This window comes from Salminus brasiliensis, chromosome 9, assembly GCF_030463535.1.
Source record: "Salminus brasiliensis chromosome 9, fSalBra1.hap2, whole genome shotgun sequence".
In the NCBI taxonomy this organism is placed as follows: domain Eukaryota; kingdom Metazoa; phylum Chordata; class Actinopteri; order Characiformes; family Bryconidae; genus Salminus; species Salminus brasiliensis.
Genome location: NC_132886.1, coordinates 27,895,368 through 27,920,032, shown reverse-complemented (window position 1 = coordinate 27,920,032; position 24,665 = coordinate 27,895,368). Strand labels below are relative to the sequence as shown.

General features: G+C 45.4%; 1 protein-coding gene across 6 annotated transcripts in view; it reads left to right on the top strand.

The window, feature by feature from the left end:
* The window catches only part of ctnnd2b (catenin (cadherin-associated protein), delta 2b), a 117,187-nt gene that overhangs the window by 53,870 nt on the left and 38,652 nt on the right, over window positions 1-24,665 (top strand). For 3 of the 6 annotated variants that reach the window (XM_072688089.1, XM_072688086.1, XM_072688087.1), the window contains 7 exons: window positions 9,348-9,382; window positions 11,594-11,710; window positions 16,794-16,963; window positions 17,061-17,595; window positions 18,202-18,345; window positions 20,411-20,660; window positions 22,798-22,854. In XM_072688089.1, coding sequence (XP_072544190.1) covers window positions 9,348-9,382; window positions 11,594-11,710; window positions 16,794-16,963; window positions 17,061-17,595; window positions 18,202-18,345; window positions 20,411-20,660; window positions 22,798-22,854 — 1,308 coding nt within the window. The remainder of the gene's footprint in view (window positions 1-9,347; window positions 9,383-11,593; window positions 11,711-16,793; window positions 16,964-17,060; window positions 17,596-18,201; window positions 18,346-20,410; window positions 20,661-22,797; window positions 22,855-24,665) is intronic. The other 3 variants (XM_072688091.1, XM_072688090.1, XM_072688088.1) reach the window with 2 other exon arrangements.

Sequence of the window (24,665 nt, the reverse complement as noted above, 5' to 3'; positions counted from 1 at the left end):
GATCAGCCAGATGGTCTAAATTACAAACTACTTAATGAGTAATAAAAATATACCTGTTAATATCCTCACAGGGTTATTGTAATGGCTCATTACCACATCCAAAGCAGCAGCGCGTGTGGTATTCGGAGCGTGACTCAGCGGCACACGCAGAGAGGAGTGACGGCGCTGGCCGTTTGATTGCTTTACATGCCAGCTGGAGAGTGACTGCAGGGCGGTGGCACACACCCAACCTGCGCTGTGACAGCGTGGCCCGCTGCCGGCCGGCACGGCACTGCCAGCCTAGCCTGGCATTAACCTCACAGCTCACCCCCCACTTGTGCCACTACATTCCGTCTGTCAGCCCCTCAGGCATATACTTCCTTCGCACAAAGGTGACCAATTATTCACTGAGGAGGGTCAGGTGATGTCCGCTTTTTTTTTTCTTCATAATTGTTCAACATTAAACTCATTTAAAGCAATCTGTTGATTCACATTAACAATATGGCATGAATATCATATCATGCTACAGTAGTTGGAACGGACAGAAAAGAAACAGTGGTGGCGCCTACTACACCTTTCCTATCATATGATGCTACCAAAGTACTTCCTCTGCATACTGCATTACTGCTAAGCATGGGTTTTATTTATTGCACATAACCGTATAATAGTACCACTGCACCTCTACTACAAGCATCCAGTGTCTGTCTTCTAGGAAAGCGAATCAGCATCCGGTTCGATCCACCGATGATGCAGAGCGCAGAATTTTCCAGCTCTGCTCCCTGGAATAATACGGAATGACGGGTTTGCTAGGTCTTTCCCATCACATGATGTTACCAGAGCTAGGAGGGTAAAAGCTAGCACGTATTTCCTCTGAGACACATGATGCCAGCCAGCTGCATGGCTGCTATCACAGTGTCATTGGATATCTATACATGCATGAAGTAGATGCTACATTTACATGTTGCCACATGTTGACATGACCATAAAGTAGTACCACTGCACTTCTACTACAAACATCCAGTGTCTGTCTTCAAGGAAAGCAAATCAACATCCGATTAGGAATGTCGGGTTTGCAGTCTATCGTCATGTATAGTAAAATCAGCATAACAGTCATTTGGTTTAGTCAACTTTAACAGATGCCTGGTTTGGATGGGGGGGGTCATCCAGAAAGAGCCAGGCCTGTTATGTTCTTTTGTACTCGCTGCCACAGATGGCATCATCAGGGATCAGGGATTTACCAAGTATACTGCCACCACTTAGACTGTTGCGCCACCTGACAGAGCACAATGGTGGCACTGCCCTACATCCAATCACTAGGCAGATCGATTATGCTCTTTTTGTAACGAAGCATGCTGTTGATCAGTGTTCCAGGAATACAGACATCCTAATGTCTAATCATCCTGATGTCCTAATCTGACCTAATCTGGCACCTTCAAAAATCCACATTTTTAAATGTGAACACACTGTGGCTCTCTATAATCAGAGGCCCATGCTTTGACGCTCTTACTCTCTCACAGTTCCTGTAGTGTAACACAGTGCTAAGTAGGTAAAGTTGATGAGTTTAATAATGGTGGAAAAAGCAGTGTGTCTGCACTGTGGTCTTCTTTGCAGCTGTAGATGGTTGAAGTGAGAAGGATTTTGTGGTGTGAGACAAAGATTTGCAGTAGCAGAGAGCATCCGAAAGACGCTGGGTGAAGCTGTGAGACAAGCCCCCATGTACCAACTGTTCAGACCAACTGTTCCTGTACTGTACACACATATATATATATATATATGCAGCATCACTTACAAAGATCCTGCAGACCAAGAAACCAAGAAATGGATTCTCTGTGTTTGTTCAGAGCATTTTAATGGCCACTCTACTCTCATATCATGGCCTTAACAGTAATTACCTAGACTGTGTTCCTTTATGTGCCCAGAAGACACTAGTTACAGCCAAAGTCTTTGGCCTTGTCTTTTAGTCTGATAGTCCGTAAGCTCACTGTGAGCCATTAACACCTAAAGCAGATTCAGTGTATCTACTGAATGTAAGGAACGTTTACGCTTGTGGTCATTCAGCGCTGCTGACTGAGCTTGCCAAGAGGATGTCAATCCGCCCATAATGGGTATTACCTCAGAGCAGGTCAGAACTTCGCTGCATGGAGCCTGTCATGGACTTCCTATTCCTCTTAACTCTGAGCCAGGCTCTAAAGCTCCCTGTGTACTACAGCACACCATGATGCAGCACTTTCACTCACACAGTTCTCCCTCTTGATTCTCTCGCTGCTCTGGGTGTTGCCACATGTAGTTCATTGAACTCAGTTCTGTTACAGTGTATCTGAAAGGGAACCAGCTGCAGCTGACCTCCCCACTGCTTTTCGCGTCCGCAGTGAGGGCACTCGGTTCACTTTCTGGATCTCTGCAGCGCCGATGAGGTCTCAGACCGTTTTCTGTTCACACTGCTACTTCTTTAGAACTCCCACCTGGTTCCCAGTGAATTACGGGTAATGTTGTTCAAGTTCATAATGTCACAGATCTGATTTGCTTTGTCAGGATAAAAACTTTGATTAAAATATATACTTCAGCTGTGCCAAGCAGTTATTAAAACTATAGTGGCTGCATGGGTTGATCTTCATTGAACATGGTGTGTACTCGAGGTTGTGCGCTACTATGGTAGAGTGGTTTAACTCTGCATTACTGCGCATCTCTCATCACCCTTTAATCAAGATAAAAACACTGCAGTAGTTAGGCTTTCATTATGCGGTAATATGACAGTACTGCTGTCTCTGCAAGATCATCCAAACCCAGGGGAAGCTGTTCTCCTGAGAACTTTGTTTTTACCCAGGAAAGATCTGAAGTTCTGAAAGTTTGGGGCGGTGTGGTCTGGATTCGCTTCGCTTTCAGGTCCGTTTAGAGGGGTCTGAGGTTGTTTGACATGTTTACATGCTAAAGAAACCGCGACTCGAGAAGTCTGAGGTCACTTAAAATGCTGAAACGGTCCAGGTCTGAAGACACCGTCTTTCTTCCTCTGTTTTTCTCTCTTCCCCATTCTGACTCTCTTTCTTACCCGCCATGCCTTTTTCCTCGCTCTGGAACTGGAAAGTGTTCAGAGGCTGGGCAATAGCAGTCCTTTTCGGGCATATGTGATAGTAGACAAGTAATATGACCCTAACTAATGTAATATGACCCTAATTAACACACACTAAGGTGTACTACTCAGTAACTACAGGGACTTCTGTACAGACTGGTGGGGCTATTCTTTAGTAATAGGAGTTAGTAATAACACTTTCGGCGCACCAATAGGCTGTTGAAGGGGTTTAACTGCAATGTCAGATATTATTAAATAATACTTACATATTAAGAATGTAACGATATAAAACACTGGGATATCGCTATGCAAAAAGTGACTGTTATAGTTCTAGAGTTATAGAGAATAGATATTGTGTTAATTCTGATGTCTTTAGTTTCAGCTAAAAACTTAAAGGTACTGACTTCGGTACCCAGGGGTGTAACGATACGCTCAGCCCAGGATTAAATTTTTATTTATGATACTGGGGTTTCGATATTCTCAGGACATTTCAGAAGAATGCACAGACATTGCTGTACTAATGAGTGGAGGGCTGGAGGGCATGAGTCGTGTGGCACAATGGATGGGGTGTTGAGATAGAGTATTTGAAAATAGCCAGGACCAATCAACACTCTAGAGTGTTGGGATCAACACTTTATCCTAACACCCCTGGGTACCGAAGTCAGTACTTTTAAGGGTACTGACTGAATTACACCTCAATTCATTCGGTGCCTAATTTTCATTCCAATGTAACCCACAGTCAGGGCAGTGGCAGGCCGAAAGCAATCTCAAGTGTGGTTGTATTATTCAAAACTTGACACAGACGACGCTCTCCGTAGTATTTAGAACTCGAAAAAGCAACTCTGGCTATGGCAGCGCTTCTAGCCGGGGCAGACACCTGGTCAAACACAAAATAGATCGAAAAGCTGAAAAGTGTAATTACCGTATTTGATAGCCTGCAAGCCAAGTCCTCTGCAACAGCTGCCGCTAACGTTGGCAGCATGCCTGCAGCCAATGCTGAAGAAGTTAAACCGTCAAAGGACGAGTAAACCTTTTTTTTGGGGGGGGAAAAACATGAAAATATGAGCTCCCTTAAAACACATTTTATTTTGGCTGTTATGTCTAATTTTCTTCGTCAATACACACAAACCTATGTGCTATCTTTGAGCTGGGACTTTCGCTTGGTCTTGTCTCTGCGTAAGTCCTGTACAGTATAACGGTTCATTTGGTATACTGTTTACATGTACATTACATTTATGGCATTTAGCTGACACTCTAATCCAGAGCGAGTTACAAGGTTACTCGTATTACAGAGGCGGGCCAGTGTAGTGTTAGGAGTCTTGCCCAGGGACTCTTATTGGTGTAGTGCAGCACAGACACCCAGACCTAAAACTCGTTCTGTAGAGCTGCACGATATTGGGGGGGGGGGGGGGGGGGGGAGATATTGCGATACTAACATATACAAAGATGTTCCACCAAATTTGCCCAGACGTCAGTGATCCAGCATGTCATGATATTACTAATGCACTCTGTGTATCCAGCATTGAAGCAAAATAAGCAATATTGGCCTGATATAATCTGCCTCTGGGAGATCTGCCTTGGAAAATGAGAACAGTGGGGTTTTTTTCTGTTGCATCAAGCAGCACTCAAGCTTCAAAAACTCTCAAATTAACTTTTTGCACAAGATGTTGTATGTGCTGCCATGTGACTATTGCGCATGTGCAAAGTGGATAACTGTGCTGAGACGATATATTGTGCTTACAGACTGTAGTACTGTTGTGTGCAGAAGGACATTTCTAGCTGTGCATTGTAGACGCATCAAAAACAGCACAAACGCTCAGCACGCTCCCCTTAGGACCCCCTGGAAGTTCACTTCTGCCTGATTTTAAGTAAACTCGCTCATTACTGCTGGACAACTTGCGAGTATAGAGGAGATCTAGATGCTTTCTGGTGTAAAACCACACTTAAACACACTGCTATGACTCTGACACTTACAGGATATCACATGTGCTTTCCCACGTAGAACAGCGTGCTCACACTATGCCCTGATCGATGACTGATCGGAGGTTGTAGGGATGGATTTGAGGTAAAATGACATAAATAAATAGCAAAATGTTGAAACTGAGACATTTGGACTTTTGTTTTACAGCTGAAATGACATTTTTGTTATTACTGAGAGAGCTAGTACTGGAACCTGGTACTGGTTTCAGTTCAAACGTGAACAGGACCCAACCCAAGTTACATAACATTTGAATGTGTTTTACTGATATTGACCAATCAAAGGCTTTGGTAGAGCAAATCTCCTGTTGTATATCTCCTGCTAGTTCTCTACCTGGAAGGCTAGGATACTGTCAGAGGAAAATCACCATGTCACAGTGGTGCTAGTGAAATCAATAATCCTGATTTTCTAACAAGAATGTATCGTGATAGCGTCCTTGAAAGTGTAAATGTCATTTTTTTCAGACGCTGCCCAGCCGTAATTTGTTTCTTTTGGAAAAACAAGGCCCGTATTGTATCCTTCTGTATGCTTTACAGTTTATTGCCTCTTATTCTCTAAACACAACTGAATTTGTCACGTTCAATGTCCTGCTCTGTGATCCTGGCCCGCTCCTGCATTCATTTGGTCTTGATTCCAGGACCCCGGGCCAAGTGCAGTTCCCCATGCAGGAAACTCCGGCCTCCGGCTTCTCGGAATCCAAATGATTAAATGGATCAAATGGTCAGATTTATCTGTGCTGCTTTCTGGGCACGCTTTCTGGTAAGCCCGTATCTGCATTTAGCTCACACATACAGCGCCATAGGCTGGGAGTGGTCTCTCCCCCACTCCAGTGTTGGCTGAAAGAGTCCTGGCTCTTTTCTTTTTTTATGCGTGAGTGCTTCTGGCCTGCACTCATTAGTGCCATTATAGGAGCCCCTTTCAGTGCTGTATTAGGCACCAGTGCCTGCTGTGTACAGAGCTCCGCCGCGGCCCAGTCAGAGCAGATGAGAGAGAGAGAGAGAGAGAGAGAGAGAGAGAGGAGGACTGTTCGCCCCCACAGGACCCTCGCAGAGACCATCTTCTCTCGCGCTAAACATGCAGCTGCCACTCGAGTGTGCCACGCTCAAGTGTGTGCCCACTAGCCGGAATGATTCCTGTCACCCGCGCCCAAATTTCCAGCTTCAGCCCCCCTACTCAAAAGTACTTTCAGCAGCAGAGGCTGGCGGCTATTTTTAGGCATCGCTCTCCTCTCTTCTTGTGTCTTTCTGCTTCTTTGTGTCGGGAGGCACCTTGTGACCCCCAGCAGTGTTGGGCCTAAACAGTCTCTCTCGCTCTCTCTCTCTGTCTTTTCCTCCCTCCCTCTCTCGTCCCTTTCACATGCAATACGAGAGGACAAAGGCCAGCTTTAGCTTTGCTCTGGCCTGTCATAGCACACTTTCTCTCTCTTTCACCCTTCATTCTTCTCTTTCTCCTCCCTCTCGCACTCCAGGGCGCACACACACACACACACACACACAGAAGATAGACGCACACTTTTTTTTTTTTGTAGACACAATACGGGTTCAGACTGTGTTTTAAACCACATCAGTGACCAGGATGAAGTGAATTACCATAGTTTCTCTAGTTTAAATAAAAAACAGCCCTATTCTAGTGACGCTAATGCTTGCTATGGCTGGACAGCCTTTACTTTAGTAGATCTTGAAGATCTTCAAGGCCTCCAGTGATGCTAAAGACACTGATTTGAATCCATTGAGCAAAAGCACTGGTTTTATGAACCAAATAAACAAGAGCCAAGCCATATATTTAAGCTGAAGAAGCTGTTTCTTCCATGCCTTGATTTGGAAGGGGTGTGGTCGAGCCTAAATGACAATGCATGTGAACAGAAACAGTATCGCACAAGCTTGCAGTACTAATCTAAATCACAGTTCTGGAGCTTAGTGTTTTTGTCATTATGGAAACAGGGTCCATAAAGAACTGCGATTAACTGTTGGCCACTCATTGACCCTCAGCAGGCTCACAGCTATGGGCTCATCTATCATGAACTTATCCTGAAGTTAATTATCTAGGGTGAGGAAGACTTTCTTCTCCAAACCAATAGAGTTTAATGATCCTCTAGTAGACTTACTCAGGACAGCTGGTTCTTGCCCATGTAATACACGGGACTGTGCAGAAGGTTCAGACACCTAAACACATTACGTGTAACCATTTAGTGCTTCTGCTCGTTACAACACCATATAACATTAGAATAGATAGCGTAAATGCAGTAACAGGTAGGGGTGGGAATCTCTAGGGACCTCACAATTCCATCCGGTTATGATTCCAGGGGCTTACAGCCTCTGTTTGTGACTTTACTTTGTACCTTTTTCAAGCATTCGTAATGATCCATAATGAATTTACTTCCAATATCTTTTATTAATAAAACAGTTGAAGCAAAGGAAGCCATGTAGCAGGTCAGCTGGGAGGTTTTGCAGTTAGGCTGCGGTTGGAAAATGCCTTGACGATGTGGGCAACTTGAGGTTTAGGTTTAGCTTGTGGGCATAGCATTTCACATGTAGGAATTTACCCAGTTCAGCTGCAGCAACCGTGTTGAACGCTCAGATCTGTTGTGGTGGCACAAGGGGGACCTACTCAAAATGAGGCAAATTGGTGCTATTGTTATGGCTGATTGGTGCATAGTTGTCGTATAGACAGCAGTAACGTTACACAGAAGAATTAGCCACTTCTTCCCATTAGGTTTAAATAACGTAGAGGCGTTCGGCGTGTGTTCCACTGCTTCACTGATTGATCGTGTAGTTAGTCTTCACAGTAACTCAGGCATTTGGGTCAGTAGCAAATCCGTTCTTCAGGCACCGGCAGCGCGCTCATTAAGCCCAGCGTTTAGTGGAATTGCCCCATACCTCTCCTCTGTCCGTAGCAGGCAGTCAGTGCTTTGTCTGGGCTTTGTCCACTGCCGAACTGCGGATAAACGGTCGGGGTTTGTAAAGGGACGCGCCGCCGCCCTTCTTAACACGTGGTTCCTTGTTTTCCGCTGTGATTGGTCAGCCTTGTGCAGCCAGATTTTTCTCACACGTAGTCATCTGAGGAAAATCAATAGGGTGATTTGGCAGCTGCGGCTCGAGTGAGGGGACGGTGAGCGAGCGTTTACGCTTCTGATTGCGTAGCTGTGTTTACTGTTCACCTCCACAGCTCAGCACTGATCAGCAGCACGCGCTCCCTCAATCCTCCGTTCCACCATAATCTATAATCACTATTTGGACTCTCCAACTGCCACCCATTTGGCGCCTGAGCAACCGCCTGAGACACCATTGTAACCATCTGGGATTGTATAGCAACTGCCTAGCAACCACCAAGCAACACCCTGCCACTCACTTAGCAGCACCATAACAACAATCTGGGATTCTATGGCTAATGACCTAGCAATAGCTAAGCAATAGTTCAGCAGTCATCCATAGCAAACACTAAACAACCACTCATCAGCACCAGCAACCACTTGGTAACACCATAACAACCACCTAGCAACACCATAGCAATCACATGAGGGCTGTGTGCAGTCACCTAAGGATTCCATTACAACTGCCCACCAACCACCTAGCACCACCCTATCACCCACTTTGCAGCACCACATCAACCATCTGGAATACCATGGCAACCACCTAGCTGCAACACAGTTGCAACCACTAAGCAATACCTCAGCAAACTGTAGCGACCACCTATCAGCCACAGAGCAACACAGTAGTAGCCACCTAGAAACTCAATACCAGTATACCAACCACTTAGCAACACCATAGCAACCACCTGGAATACCATATCAAGCATGTGGCAACACAATAGCAACCACCTATCACCCTTTTTGCAGCACCGTAGCAACCACCTGGAACACCATACCAAGCATGAGGCAACACAATAGCAACCGCCTAGCGCCAACCTGTCATCCACTTAGCAGCACTATAGCAACCATCTGGGATACCAAGGCAAGCACAAAGGAACACAGTTGCAACCACTAAGCAATACCTCAGCAATCACCTGGTATACTGTAGCATCCACCTAGAATACCATAGCAAGCACATGGCAACACAATAACAACCACCTAGCACCACCCATCACCCTAGTGATTACGTAGCAACAGGTTAGCAGCTGCCTGGAAGTGAGAACCCCATAAGCTAGCGCTGTTCAGGAAATTCACTTGCTTGATCGTTTCTCTGAACTTAAATGAATTCAAATGTAATTCACTCCATAAATGACCATCATCATCATCATCATCAGATGGTCAATGATGCATATTATTATTTTTTCATGATGCCCCAGCCTAACCACCCTCTCTCTCTCTCTCTCTTTCTGTTGCAGCTCTGCCGATGAGAAGTTCCGCTGGAACAACCAAGGTACAGTCAGAGTGCATGAAAATCCGAGGCATAGCTGTGTGTGTTATTTCTGTCTCAGACAGTAGTCGTGTGTGTGCAGCTAATGATTTGAGGCTTCACGGACGCTGCTTGTCGGAAGAAGAAGCGAAGAGGCTCTCCTCGGAGCTGAGTGCACGACAGCTGTCACCATCAGTCAAGGCCTGTGGCAGCGGAACAGCGCTCGTCAAGAAAGAAATATGGGCCCTCTGACTTGATTGACTGCGTTACGGCAGGAGCGTTAGCCAAAGATAACGCCCTCCGCCCCGCGCAAAATCAAGCGCGGCCGGAGGAGAGCGGGGAGGCTGAGACGTGGAGGAAGCCAAAGTGCATGAATTATTTATGGGAGTGGGTGGGCGGTTAACTCCAGCCTGTTTCAGATCTCAGCCTCCTGCGCAGGTACAGTGGATGAGGCACGTTAATCAAGCAGCTACAGTTACAATATTAATGAGCGAGGGGAGCTGCTATCCCGAATATAATTACTGTACACAGGATTTTGTGCTGCCTCTGACAGGCCTGTGTGTAGTACGGTATTGGTCAAAAGTTTTAGAACACCCCCAGTTTTTCCAGTAGGCAGTGTTTCATGGCCCAGGGAAGCTTGCTTTTTATGTTTTGCCACCTTAGCAATGACTTTCTTACTTCCAGTCTACCTGTCAGACCTACAGCTCCTAGTCTTCTCTTGGGAGTGCAGTGGTAAGCTCTGCTACAAGGTGTTTGCCATGTGAGCCGCTTATCACACAAGCTGTTGACTCAGAAACTTGTATTCTGATGCTGTCTTGGATTTGAGTAAGTCAGACCCCTTTCTGTACCAGACCTCGAGTTTCCAAGACCCTTTGGTGGTGTAGGACTCTGTACTCGCTGAGACTCTGGCTTAGTGTTTAATATCTCCAAAGAAAAGATCTAAGCTGTGTTTCTTTTTTAGTGTCTTTTCCAAGTCAATCTGAGAGTAATCTGAATGTGCAGTGTTGTCTAAATACTGTGGTAAAGAGTCCAGTACCTCAGTCTGTGACCAGCTTAGGACCAGCTTTTTTTCCATCTGATTTCAGATGACCGGTCTAAGCTGGTCTTTGATGGTCAGGGTGGTTGAAAAGCAAGTCATCCGAGAGAAAACATACCCTATATACTGGTAAGCCAGCTGGTTAACCAGTTCTTGGCCAGTTTCATTTGAGTTTCATGGATAAGCTGGACTATCAGCCTGACCTGGTCAAACTGTTTGGCTAGTTTAGGGAAGCTTATTGACCAGTTGTCGCTGCTCATACTGGCGGACCAGCAACATCAGGCTGGTATTGGTTAAACCAGCCTGTCGTCCAGCTTGGTCATATTGGTCAGCTAGCTTGGTGAGGTTGGCCGTGCTTAAAACTAACATAACCTATGCTGGTCAAGAGCTAAGCTGGTCAACCAGCTCAACTGTTTTTTTCCAGCAGGGCAATGACCTGTTCTAGGCCAAGGCCCTGTCTCTTTACTGCTGGTTTACTGCCTACCATTTGAGGTCACTGGACTGGACTTTATACTATTTCAGGCTATTCCCTGGACTTGAACTGCTTAAATATCAAAAAACTGCAAAACAATTGGGGGTGTGCTAAAGCTTTAAGCCGGTAAGTTTTTGTCTTAACGTTCCATTGATTTCCATGAAGACAGATGGCACAGGGGATTGTGGGTGCAGCAATCGAGTAAAAGCAAATAAAGCAAGTGAAGACAGGCATGAGAAGGTGGGGTTTTCTTAATTATTATGCAAATAAGTAGCTAATTTTGTTTTTGTGCTTCTTGTCATGTGATCATATTTAAACTACAGTGTTGAGAAGATGAAGAAGAAGGTACACTGGTCAAACACTATAAAAATAATAATATTAGGCATGTTCTCCCCTGAGTACGAGCGCAGGACAGACCTCCAAACCTGCCTTCAAACCACTGTTCGCTCTTCACAGTGTTAGTGCAGCAGAACACGCAGTCGGAGTTCTGCTGTATTTTGGCTTCAGCTCAAACTTTAGCCGCTTCATGCCGGTGTAAAACTTTCTCCCTGTCAGCTTTGCCCCAGCTGCCAGCATTCTCAGACACAGTGTCACAGTCTCGCTGCTGAACCATCGCTCATGAAAGGGCACAGCTTTTTTTTTTTTTTGCCTCCCGCTTTGTGTTTTGGTGATGGCCTTTCAAACTGGAGCCGGTGTAATTTCCTCCTTTTGTCTTGTCCTTTTGCAGACGGACAGAAGGATATAGAGGAAGAGCTCACCACCGGCCTGGAGCTCGTGGATTCCTGCATCAGATCTCTGCAAGAGTCTGGCATTCTGGATTCACAGGAATTTGCAACAGGTGAAAGTAAGGGCCACTGCTCTGCCCTGATGCTCACAGTTGAGGTGTAAATCTCCAATCTCAGAATGCTTTCGATTAGGATTCCTTAGCAAACAGTTCAATCATAAGGTCGCTACAGTTCAGTTTAGGTATGCCTTAGGACTCGAGGCATGCCAGAAAACGTTGATTACTTCTATCTGCAGACATCCAGAACAGACAGTGATCATTGATTTCTTCAATCGGATAATGACAAAACTGAGAACAGTACACTTCTGTGTCACATCTTCTATTATCTTCTTTTTAGGGGCACAGCACCCTATTTCAGTTTACAGAAAAGACTTGTAAGGCCCATAAACTCTGTGATTACAGTCTACAGGCTGTGACTAAACACTAGATAACTAGATAAAGATGCTGGAGATGCTTTAGCTTTTATTGTTAGGAAATGAGCACATCATTTATATGAAGTTATAAAATAAATAAAAGTTTAGGAGGAGGACCACGCCTGAAGCTCCTCTTCCCCACTATATAACTTCCCATAAATAACCTCTGGAATCCATCCAAAGTTCTCAGAGTTCTCTTCATTAATACTGGGTCATAGAGTCTCTCTTCATTTGCTGAAAAGAAATGGGTGTCTGAACCTAAAATGTTAGCAATTGTGCTGCAACGGAATTTACACCAAAGTAAAAGTACACCAAACTAGGAAGCTGAAAGTGCCAAAGAATGCATTTCTTATTTGAAGTTGTTATGTAATGTATAAACAGTAGATATGGGATTTAGATTGAGGCGAAAAATGCTCACATGCAGCTTTACAAGCCATTATAATGGTTTATGACAACAGCAAGAACTCTGGGGGTTTGTCCATTTTTTCCCTTTTTTTCCAGTTTGGTGCTGCTGGTTAACCCACTCGTTTGTAGCGCCCCCTAGTATTAGCAATGCTCCTGACACTAGGAGGGTAAAGACTTTACACGTTTTTCCGATTCATGAAGCCAGCCACCACCATATTTTTATAAACTGTTGCCGATGCAGCCTTGCCATGCACCCACCTTGCTCGGAGGAAAGCGCTGGGTCCCTGGCTGCACCACACCAGCTAACAGACGCCTGTGCCCACCAACATCGCTTAAGACTGTGAAGTGAAGACTGAAAAAAGGGGGTGCCAACATCCCACCCGCATAGCATAGCATAGTTAGCATAGTTTTAACACTGTAACTATACAAGAAGCATTGTAAGTATTACCCAATCTTACCAAATGTTGCTGTCCTCTCTTTGTGTCCTTACAGCGCACCATGCTTTTAGCAAGCTGAGGAGATTGTAGCTGGTTAGCTTATAGCCTTGCGCTCGCTCTCTTGTCGGGATTTGCAAGAGAGCTGCAGTTTGTTTAAGCTAAGATGGTCCAGTTTGTTTTTGAAGGAGGGGACAATGGAGAGAGGATACTGTAAAAAAAAACAACAAAAAAAAAAAACAACAATCATGGTTCACGTTCATGGTCTGGTTCACATAGCAACCTGGATTCCAATAACTAGCAGTCTGGAGGTGATGTGCTCTCTTGTATCAGCACCATATTCTCTTGTTGCCATTAGGTTTTAACGTTTCACCAGCTTTGACTAGGGCTTTCGGTAGTGGGTGGGGTTTATGTAAATTTGCAAATTGCGGACCAAGCTCACTGTGGGCTGAGGCAAGGAAGGGGAACTCGAGACACTTGGGCTGGAGTTCTGGGGTGCTTCAGCTGTTTTACTTAAACCGGATTTTATTTTGAATGAGGACACTCCAGTATGTCACTTCTTTAATGTACTGCACTCTCATTATTCAACTATGCCAGAATAAATACAGGTCACCATTCTATAGGCTTCAACAGACCAAGAGTGCATATCTTGTATAAATACCAACTGTACCATTTGGTGGAGGCATGGTTGCAGCATTCCACCATCAATACAGATTCCCCACCAGCAGATAAATGTGTAATAATGCACTGATGCAGTTTTGAACCCTTAGCTCTCAAGAAGGCATGGCAAGGCAGTGAGGTGTTAGTGCTTACACCACAGCAGAACAGCCAGCATTTAGAAGCATTGTCTGCAAGACTCTCGAATCGAGATCCCAAATGCCTTTACCTGAAGAACGATGGTCCTGATTTCCACTGCTAGATAGATAGATAGATAGACAGATACAGGCATACAGGCACAGTGTGAAGAAAGAAGTCAATCTGCGAGATGGGAGCGAGAATTGAATGTGCCAGATGCAGGAGCAGATAATGGAAGCTTGCAGGTGTTCGCTCCTCTGGGCCTACTCCCGCTGCGGTTGGTATTCACCTCCTTTCACTGGGAGAGCCCTCTGCACTCGGTGCTATTCAGCAGACGCTCCACAGAGCACTACCTGTCATGCCACATTATGAATGCCAGTGGCTGGATGTGTGAATTACTCCTCGTCGGGGTTATTGACACTGCTTGCGATCTGGGTTTTTAAAAAATTTTTAACAAGCACAATTCGGGGAACAGAATCAAGCTGCGATAAACATCAAATAATGCAGCTCAAAAGTAATCACGTGCATTCACTGCGCTGAAAAGATCAGCCGATCTGAAAAGCAGAAATGCCGGGAAAGTTCAGCTAAGCCTCTTAGCTAATGTCTTCTGCTTGCAAATGTTACTCTCATTGGTATTTGACTAAAGATGGTGGAGAAACCACTAAGGCTTGTTTTGTACATGGCTGACATGTGGCCTTGGGAAATTGTTAGGCTTCAACACATTAAACGTCCTGCTTTTAAATGTCAAAGCCAAATCTCCATTTTTAATTTTTGTAAGTATATGGGGTGCGTATAGGGGATGGCACGGTAGGGCCACACCAGGGGTCATGGGTTCGATTCTCCCTCCGGTCGATGAATGTGAGAAGTTGAAGTTGGAAGTTTCCTAGGGGCGCTCTGCAATGGACTGGCGCCATGTCCAGGGGGTATCCCTGCATTGTGCCCAGTGTTTCCAGGTGGGCTCAGAATGCAACGCAGGCCTTACCAGGAAGAAGGAGATGAGAGGATGGATTAGAGGATTGGAGAAGATGCAAGGTTTTGTCAGACTGCGATTATGCTGTATGTATTAGCAACACATACAGTATGTGTGATGATATTGATTGCGTGGAAATCTGTGCACAGTAAAGCCAGGGTCACACACTACATGCATTGTACCCTGATTTTGGTACCTGGTGCTTTCCTCCGAGCGCGTTGGTTGCCTGGTGATGTTGACGGAAGTGGCACATGCAAGTGCTCACTCTCCCAGTGTCTGGAGCAGTACATGTGATGGGGAGAGTGATGACGAGTGGGTTATGTAATTGGCTATCTGAAATTGAATAGGCACATTGGGTTAAACAACACACATTGGTCCAGAATTCTCATTTTTGTGCACCACCAGATTCAAAAGCTTGGCCTGGTAAGGCCAAAATGATAGCCTTATAAGAGGTTTGTAGGTTTAATGTAGGTTCATTTAGCGTATGCTTATTCCAGGTTACTTTGGACCCTCTGTATTGTTCCATTCTTCATGAAATGTGGACACAATGTAAAGGGCAGCCTTTGTAAGAGAGTTTTAGGGTCTCGAAAGGAGAGCAGCATATCTTGTAAATGGTGGGATCTTGTAAGTGGGATTAACATAGAATAGGAAAGTTATTGTTTTGTACTTATATGTACTAAATGATATGCTTAGACCGAAGCCCCCCCCCTCCCCTCAGACACTCACACACACTCCTATGTTTACTTTTATAAGCCCACTGGCGGTGACTTTGTACTCTATGTGCTATAGAGTGTGCTCTCTCTCTCTCTCTCTCTCTCTCTCTCTCTCTCTCTCTCTCTCTGTCTCCCTCTCTCTGCCTGTCTGGTAAAATAGTAGGCTGATGAAATATTGAGAGGCTATATCTGAAATGCAGGTCAGGGAGCTCAGAGATAAAACCCCACAGAGATGAAGCGGAGAAGAGGCGTATTCGGACAGCAACCACCTGGACAAACGCAGCCCGCTCAACCGCCATTCTGCATGACAGCAGAACACGGCGCAAATGGACTCTTAAGATGGCTGAGGACACAGCCTAAAAACGATTACACATTTATGAAACCCGAACCATGCGCTGCGGAAGCTCCGGTGCATGAACTCTGTAGTATATAAAGTGGTTTTAGTAGTAAGCCAAAACCATTTCAGAAAAAAAGAAAGAGGGGGCAGGGGAGGCTGCCCAGTTCTTGATATTACTGGGTCAGCTTGAAATGACCTAGTTGTCATTTTCAGGGGGATTTGAAAGTGCACTGTTGTGTGTTTATTAGGTTACTGAGTTTATGTGGCCTGTTTTCGGGGACGGCGGACCCGTATCGACTTTTGTAACTGTCTCCTCCAAAGCTTCAGTAAACACACAGGTGTGAAAGCAGCTAAAATAAGGGTGTCTCTCGGTTTCGGCTCATCTATTGTGAGAGATATAGATCTTCGTTGACCAGCTTTTGTCGGCTCTGTCGATACAGCCATTTCACAGCTCCGCCCCTGTTGAAAACAGACAGCGCAGTGTGGTGTTGATTGGCACCTATTGCTTGGGATGTGTTTATTGGCAGGTTTGTCAGAGCAGATGCTTTTTGTGGGTTTTCTGTTGTTGTTGGTTTTTTTTTTTTGACCAGACTTTGTGCTGCGGAACCAGCGCATGCTCCCCCCTCGGCCTTGTGTTCGCTCGTGTTGTGAGCTGAGCGCGAGAGCTGCACGGACTGCCGAGAGAAGAAGAGGAAGGGGCGGACAGGGAAGCATGATTTCTGCTCTTGCTGGCCCCATTCTTCAGTGCTTGAGCTCGCTGACTCCTCCAGCCCTGATTAATTATACATGCCCACTCCATCCATTTCCTCTCGCTATGGCAGAGTGCGAGAGAACGCGAAGGAATGCATGGAGGGGAAGAGGTGGATGAAGATCAGGGATGGAGAAAACACAAGCTAGAAAACAAGCAAACATTGTGAGAAAGCGAGATTGAGAGAGAGAGAGAGAGAGGCACGGAGAGACAGAGAGAGCATGAATTGTACTGTAGTTGCCCCATGCCACAGAGACAGCGAGAGGGGGAAGGAAGGACTGTAATGACAGGTCAGTGATATCATGCATGTTTCTCTCCCCTCACCCAGGACCAGGCATCCTGTCTCAGAGTGCTCTACAGCTCAATAATCAAGAGGGCAACTTCCCCTATTCTGCTGGTTACCATAGCAACCAGACCCTGGCCCTGGGCGACCCGTCAGCTTCCCAGCCCCCTCCACGCGGTGCTCAGGTGGGAGGAGCTGTGCACAGCTATAACCAGGTTGGGGCCTGCTGCTGAATGACTAAAAATTCTTTAGGAAATCCAGTATCATGTTCCACTATACTAACCATTTCTTTTTTCCATCAACCCCTCCTAGGTGACGTCTAACCGCGCCGCCCAGCTGGCGGGCGGCGACTGTGGCCAGTCCCGAGACTCGTTTGCCCAGAGTCATGGTAGCGCCTTCCACCTGCCTGACGCCCAACCAGCCACCTCCATCTACTACTCCTGCGCCACTCTGCCGGCCCAGCGTGTGAGCTCCCCACTCTCCATGCAGGCCCTGGGCTCGCCCTCCAAGCTGCAGAGGCTGGCCTCAGCCTCTGACATGCCCAGCTACGCCACCCTGCAGCGCGTGTCCTCACCCAAGCAGTCTCCCAGCCGCCTGGCAAAGTCCTACAGCACCAGCTCGCCCATCAACATGGCAGCTGGAGGGGGCTCTGCCTCCTCTCCCCTACACGCCGTGTCCGGCCAGGGCAACATCTCCAGCTCCTCCCCACTCCACCAGCTCAGCTCGGCCGTGGGAAGCTATGCCACCTTGTCGCCCACTAAGCGCATGCTGCACTCCTCCGATCAGTACAAGATTTCCCACGACCTGTACGCCAACGCTACGCTGCAGAGACCTGGCAGCCTGGCAGGTGCGTCCACTGCCCTGCAGCACAGCAGGACGCATTGTCGCTGTCATGTAAAAACCTTGTATATCCCAAACAGCATTATATTATTATGTTATATTATGTGATTTGTGTAGCACATGTTTTAGTGGATGAGGTCATTTGCTGCACAGTCAGCCATTGAGGATACAATACACTGTATAATTTAGCACTTATACGTTGCGTGTGTAATTACAGCGTGTCAGTGGGCGTACATATTTATGCATGTAGAAATAATACATCACAAATACGGTTCATGTGCAAGGTCTACCTGTCCAAATAACCATGATGGTTAGGTCAGCAGTCAGAAAGGGAGCTATAAAAACCTGTCAAAACTCTCCTTAAATCAATAATTTGGCAAATTTCCAATATGCAATATGAATCCTGTCCTGCTAGTCAAGTGAAATGGTAGACAAATGAATACTCCAGCCATATACAGCTATGTACAGTGGCTGTATATAGAACCATAACAACTCAATAAGACATTTAAATGCTTAAGTGGTTCATGCATTAAAGAGTTCTTTCATGCATGATGCATGAAGGCTTACTGTATATGTGTGTTTGTGTGTGTGTGTGTGTGTGTGTTGTAACCAGGCTCCAGGGGCTCATACAGCAGCCAGCACAGTCACCTGGGTGGGGAGTTGCGCCCCCTGCAGTCCCCCGAGCACCACATCGACCCCATCTACGAGGACAGAGTTTATCAGAAAGCCCCACTGAGGAACTTCAGCCAGGGCCAGGGTAAAACGGCACACTGCCATACATACCCCCCTTTTCCCCCACACTGTCCTCTCTGTGTCCGACAAAACATACAGAGAAGTTTGGTTGTTTTTAAGCCTGACACACTTTCCAGAGCGTCAGGTGAACTCCTTTTTTTAATAAAGAGTTTATTTTCACACCCCAGGGCCTGATCAACAGCGATAAACAAACATCATTAACATCAGCAGATGGTATCAGATGTTTTCAATTGCAGTCTCTGGGCAAAGCATGTTACTGTAGCTGCATGTTTTCTAGTAGTTGCTCAGCTACGCCATATCAGCTTTTATGACATCCAGGCATTTAGCCTTAAAGTCATTTAAACAGTGGTCTATGTCTAGTCTCATTTGCCCTCAGAATTTGCATGCTCCCTCTAAGACACACAACAAATGGATACTTAGGGTCTGGAAGACCAACACACACAGTAACTGGACAGACCCGTTTAAGATCACCCTGTCAGCCCACCCGAACTGGAGTGTACATTCAAAGTGGTTGGGAAAGAGGGGCCTTGCTGGCAGACATTTGTCTACGATCCAGCTTGTCACATTAACCGCGAGTGGTTGGAGCGCTGCTCTGCTTTTTAGAGCTCAGCTCAGCTGGAAAGCTCTGCAGTCAGGATGAATAGCAGGACGTGATGGGGTTTGGGAAGCGAGTCAAGTCCAGACAAAGAAACAGGGCAAACAGAATCTGCATTGCTGATGCCCAGATCAAGCCTGGAAGTACATCTAGGGTTTCAGCCCTTCAGGTGAATGAGGCATGCAGAGCAGGCATTGTAGACACCCTGCTGGGGCTGCACCATAATTGTTATTCGCAATTTTTGCAGCACTGATGCTATTGAAGGCTGTAAGGTATTGTAGTATGCAAATGAGTGTCTTCACCGATGCTCTTTAGTGGTGTGGGCGTCCTGACACCCAGATGAGTCCGTTTGATGATTAATCATATAAAGCACTGGACATCAGTTTGACATCTGAAAGACTGTGGATTTTTCATGCTGTGTGGACGTTAACATAATGGGCCTGTCAACAGCGCACCATGCAGCTTGATTTAGGGCATGTTGGTGTGTCTTTGCTATCGTAATGGCGGGAAAAGTATGGCTTGCTAGGCTCAAAACACGCAAAAGGCAATCAGCTTGTCACTTGCCATGCCTTTTAAGAGCCAGGTGTGGTCTGACTTTGGGAGATTTTGCTATTTTTAATGGTGGAGAGCGGGGGTGTACATGTGATGGGCACACGCCTGTGTTGACAATTTACTCCCAAGATAGCAATGAACGTGCAGCAATGACTGTTGACGTCTGTCTGGGCTGTGTTTTCCAAAATAGCAATATGCCAGAAATTTAACTGCACACACCTAATTTCGAGACCACCACGCCCATCAGCATAGATATATTCGCAAGCACCGTTGCTATTTAAACAGCACAGGCAGAAAACATAAAAAATACACTGTTGGTGTTGGCGGGGTGTAAGATAGCAGTAAGTATTGTGACGTGCCATGCAAGATAGGGCTTTACATCAGTACGACATTGGCATTTGATGTTTGAAAGATGTTGGATTTTGGTTGCCTAACATCACAACTTAAAGCCACCAAAATAGCTCTATGGCTTGAGACGTTGTCCGGACATTAGATTTTGGTCAACCGAAGCCACAACCTCCTTTCAGCTAGCTAACAATGTCTTTGGAAGTTGGTGCCAGCAGTATAGCATTCACACAACCCAACAAATGTAAATAATCAGGGTAAAAAACTGCAGGCCAAATTGTAACCCTGTCTTTTACACTGAGAGTTTTGAATACTTTGCAGTATCACAGTGCACATGTTTGGTCTATATGAGGTTGTTTGACTTTGTCTTCTTCTTCTTGTTCTCTCCTGTCTCATCGTGCTCGTGCTTGGCTCTTGCCCATTTCCTTTTACACTGTTCATATTTACGTCTGTGTATGTGTGAATGTGGGTGTACGTGTTGCAATCACTCCTTTTTTGCTACACCCTAAAGATCCAATGAACCACTTTTGTGAGCAGGTCCTGAACTATCTATCCTGTCCCTACTCTTCTGCCCTAGCCCCGTCCTCCCCCGGTGTTGACCCCATCCCCTTGCAGCGCACGGGCAGCCAGAATGCCACCGGGACCTTCCCTCGCTCCGGCTACGCCGCTGGACCTGGCGTTTCTGCAGCCGACTACGCCAACCCGTACCGCACTCTGCAGTTCTGCCCCTCCACGGACTCGCCCTACAGCAAATCGGGGCCCGCTCTGCCGCCCGAGGCCACGCTGGTCAGGTCGCCCTCAGTGGACAGCATCCAGAAGGACCCCAGGTGAGCAGCACCGCTGTTTGACATGCAGACACTGACTGTCTCCCTCAGCCACCAATGTCACCTCTGCCTCTCTGGGAGAGCTGGTGTGGAGCTATCAGTCAGACGGCACCAGTGGGTGATTAGCTTAGCGATAGGAGTTGCACACACACAGTGTTAACGAAGGCACCAGACAAGCATGTGTTAGAGCGCGCCCACCAGTTTTCTCACTTTTCAAACTGCCATGAGGTCACTTGGTGCCAACCACCTGAGTTACGAATCCCTGTCTCCAAGCTTCACACTGCACAGCGTGTACAGAGCTACGAATTTAGCATCAACAAAGCATGACTTGACTGCGAGGTAGGCAGTTGTAAACGTATCACTTTGTTTATGGCCTCTTTACATAGCTATTAAGTGCATTATTGGATTGGAAGAGCTGAGGGGCCACAGATGAACCTTCATGTCGTGGAGTGCAAGCTGAACTAGGGCTGTATGATTCCTTTCTATTGTTTTGCGTTGACCTCGTTTTTATTTTGTTGATTTCTTGTCATCCCTTTTGTTTACCCCTCATGTTTTAGTTTCTCTTTTGTGTATGCACACTGCCAGTGGAATGAGAACCAAATGATGTGTGATGCACTGCATTTGCTGGCTGCAGCCAAATCCACAACATGCACAGAAAAGTTGAGCACTGTTTGAAACCTTCATCAAGTAAACATTAGCATTTTGACTCCTTTTAAAGATTTTGGTGTATTAAAGGGTGGGTCTGATAGGAAACCATGAATATGCCTATAAATATATACAGTACATATAAATATATCATAATTTTCAAACATTTGATGAAAAAAATAGTCATATGTAAAATAGAAATAATAGAAATGCAGTTGTCTTGTGAGGAAAAAAAATAGGCACAGAAGAAATCCTTTCTGTAACAAATAAAAATCTCATGACAGGGCTAACATCTGCCATAGACCACCTAGATAAAGACCAGGACTTCTGGAACAATGTGCTTTGGACAGATTAATCAAAAGTTGAATTATTTGGGCAGAGGAACAGAATACATGTTTGGCGCAAACCAAACACAGCATTTGAGCACAAGAACCCCATACCATCTGTAAAACATGGAGGTGGGAATGTCATGGTTTGGGACTGCTTAGCTGCAGCAGAGCCTGGCAAACTCTCAATCACAGAATGCTTACATTATTTACTATATCAGAAGGTGTTTGGGGAAAATGTGATCTCTGTCAAGAAACTGAAGCTGAAGCAGAGGTGGATCCTGCAACATGACGATGACCCGAACCATTGGCTAAGAAATAAAGTTCTGCAATGGCCAAGTCAATGTTTGCAGGAAACCCCGCAAACATCATACAGCTGAAAGAGTTCTACTTAGAGGAGGAGGGAAACTTTCTCCCAGTTGATGTCAGAGACTGATAGATGATATCAGTATAATTTGTCTAATTGAGGTTATTTAAGCCAAAACGCGTTTAGAGCATAGGGTGTTCCAACTTTTTTCTCACAAGAAGAGATGTTTATTTGGTTTGTTTAGTCATAGAAATGAAGATTGAATGTACATATGTTTGTTTAAAAGGGAGGGGGGTCTATTTTTTTCTACTTCTTAACTCAGATGCAACTCACTGATGACAAAGAATGACAGATTAGTCCAGCATTGTCCGTTGACCCCTTAGACCCTGTAGCCCAAACTTCTTTACTTTCATAACTACATAACTGTTACATCAATTGCATAGATCCTAAAATAGAACCATGTGGCATGCCACAAGATATGGTAAATAATAAAAAAAAACATAGGTCATAGGTTTTAGCTCAACGAGACTAGACAAATGTTTTTAGGTGATTAGATTTATAGTCTTGACATACCTACTTGTTCTAGCATCCAGATGAGCATCCAGGTCCGCTCAAGCTGTCTTTTAGGCCAGTGTAGAAGAGGTCTTCTGCGTTATGTGAGACCCCTCTTTAATAAACACCAAGGAGAAACCTGAGCAGTGCATGTCCAAAGCCAAATGCAAGTGTGTAATGTGTGTCCGCCGTGTGCGGGAAAAAAAAAAAGAAAGTTCAAATCAATACATTCTTTTTTAAAATGTCAACCCCCTTTGTGCCAGCCACCTACCCTTTCTTTCTCTTTCTCTCTCTGCCTGTCTCCTGATAGGTACGACCCCGAATTCCTTGTCTGGAATCAAAATCAAGCCGAACAAAGAATGACAAAGTAATCCAGCATTTATTTTACATTCTCCTTTTCATCTGCACAGTCTCTGCTGTTCTCCTCTCTATTCAGAAAGCAATGACAGAACAGACAGCGCTAGAGCAGAGCAGATAGCACTGCATGAACCAGATGTGATTATATAACTCTATAAGGACAAGAGTTGCTATTCAGAAAAGTTCACGAGAGTTAAGTACAGAGGGAAATCTGACCAGTCAAGCGGTAGCTTGGCAGACTCAGGGTAGACTTCAATCCGTAGGCCGTCCAGTGTGTCAGTAGCATGTCGAAGGAGGCTAGATTTCTGTTAGATTCATGCGAGAGCTTAGTATGGAGTTCTTTAGTTCCTCAGGTGACTTTATTGAGTTTGATTAGCGCTAGATCAGAGTCAGTTCATTCTGTATGGACCGATGGGATGTCCTGGAGTATGTGATGAATTTGTCCTTTTGCTGCAGAGCATCACGTCGCGTCTGTGTCACCTTGTTCTTCCCCATTGTTCCATATTGTTTACGTTTCAGCATGGTTATTTCCCCCATTTTATTTGGACGCCACAAATCCGATCTCTCGTGAAAGTAATACATTCAGTTTGTCTGGTTATTCACAGAACTAGCTAGTTGAGTATCAGATACATGGTTGTGTGGTTGTGCATAGTGAGGGGTTTTGGTGTTTGTTCAGTGTTTGCTTCTGTGCGTTACACATCTCAGATTGACATACTATATTTGCTTTGACCTTTTGTGTGTTTGTCGTGGGCTTTTCTCCCGGTTTTCTATACCTTCCTGATTTTTTTCAGCACTTTTCCATGGGACTCCTGGTGCTTTTTTTGCCTGTAGTGTCTGCAAAGCTTAGATATACTTACATAGCATGGTTTAAGACCTCTTACTTCATCTCTCTTACACATTTGGACAGGGCGATATGGTTAAAAATGGATACTTTCATCTAAATCTCCTTATCGTGTACTATAGGGAAAAATATGACCAATTTTAAGCACTAGATTTTAATAAATATGTCAGCCAATGTGTCTTTTGAGTGTTTAATCTCATTGAGGAATCAAATTCTGGTGGGTTAACCACTGCATTGTTCAGCTGGGTTACTTTTTACACATTAATAAGCATACATTTTTTTACAGTTATTATTTTGCTATGAGGCTTGACAAGCTTATAGTCCCAATGCCCCAATAGACTCTCAATGTTATTAATGTGGTCAACCTTATGTTGTGTCTCCAAAAAAGCAATATTGTGAATATGTATGCATCTAATTTGGTGGTGTGCCATTTCCCTCCCTTTCAGTGCATACTAAAGCTAAAGTATTAATCGCTCCTCGTTGGGCAGACCCTTCAGCCTGCTAAGCAAGAGTGACTGAGTGTATGAACGTCTGTGAGGTGCCACACATCTGTAAAAATAGCTTTTTGTACGGTTGGCTCATCTAGCGCTGAAGCTTCATATAACCACAGGCATCTATGCATGCGAGCATGCGAGAATTGTGGGCTCAGGCCTTTTTGCTCCATGTCCTCAGAGTCAACGGCAGGAAACTGTGCGCTCACTAAGTACGACCAAGGCACTTCCTGACCTCAACCTGCCCATTGGGGTTGTTCTCTCTAGTGTGCACTGAATCGTCAATGCTGTCAACCACTCCATCTTCTAAAGAGGGGTCAGTGGCGGGTCACGCCCCGTTTCAGCCACTTCATCCCGCGTCGCTTCCAGCTGCCATGCCCATGTATATGTGACTGTTAGCAGCTCTCTGGCATCATAATCCCGCTTTCCAAAATGTCAACATTATGCCAGTGATTCATTCTAGTACAATGTGTGTTACTGCTGTGAGAA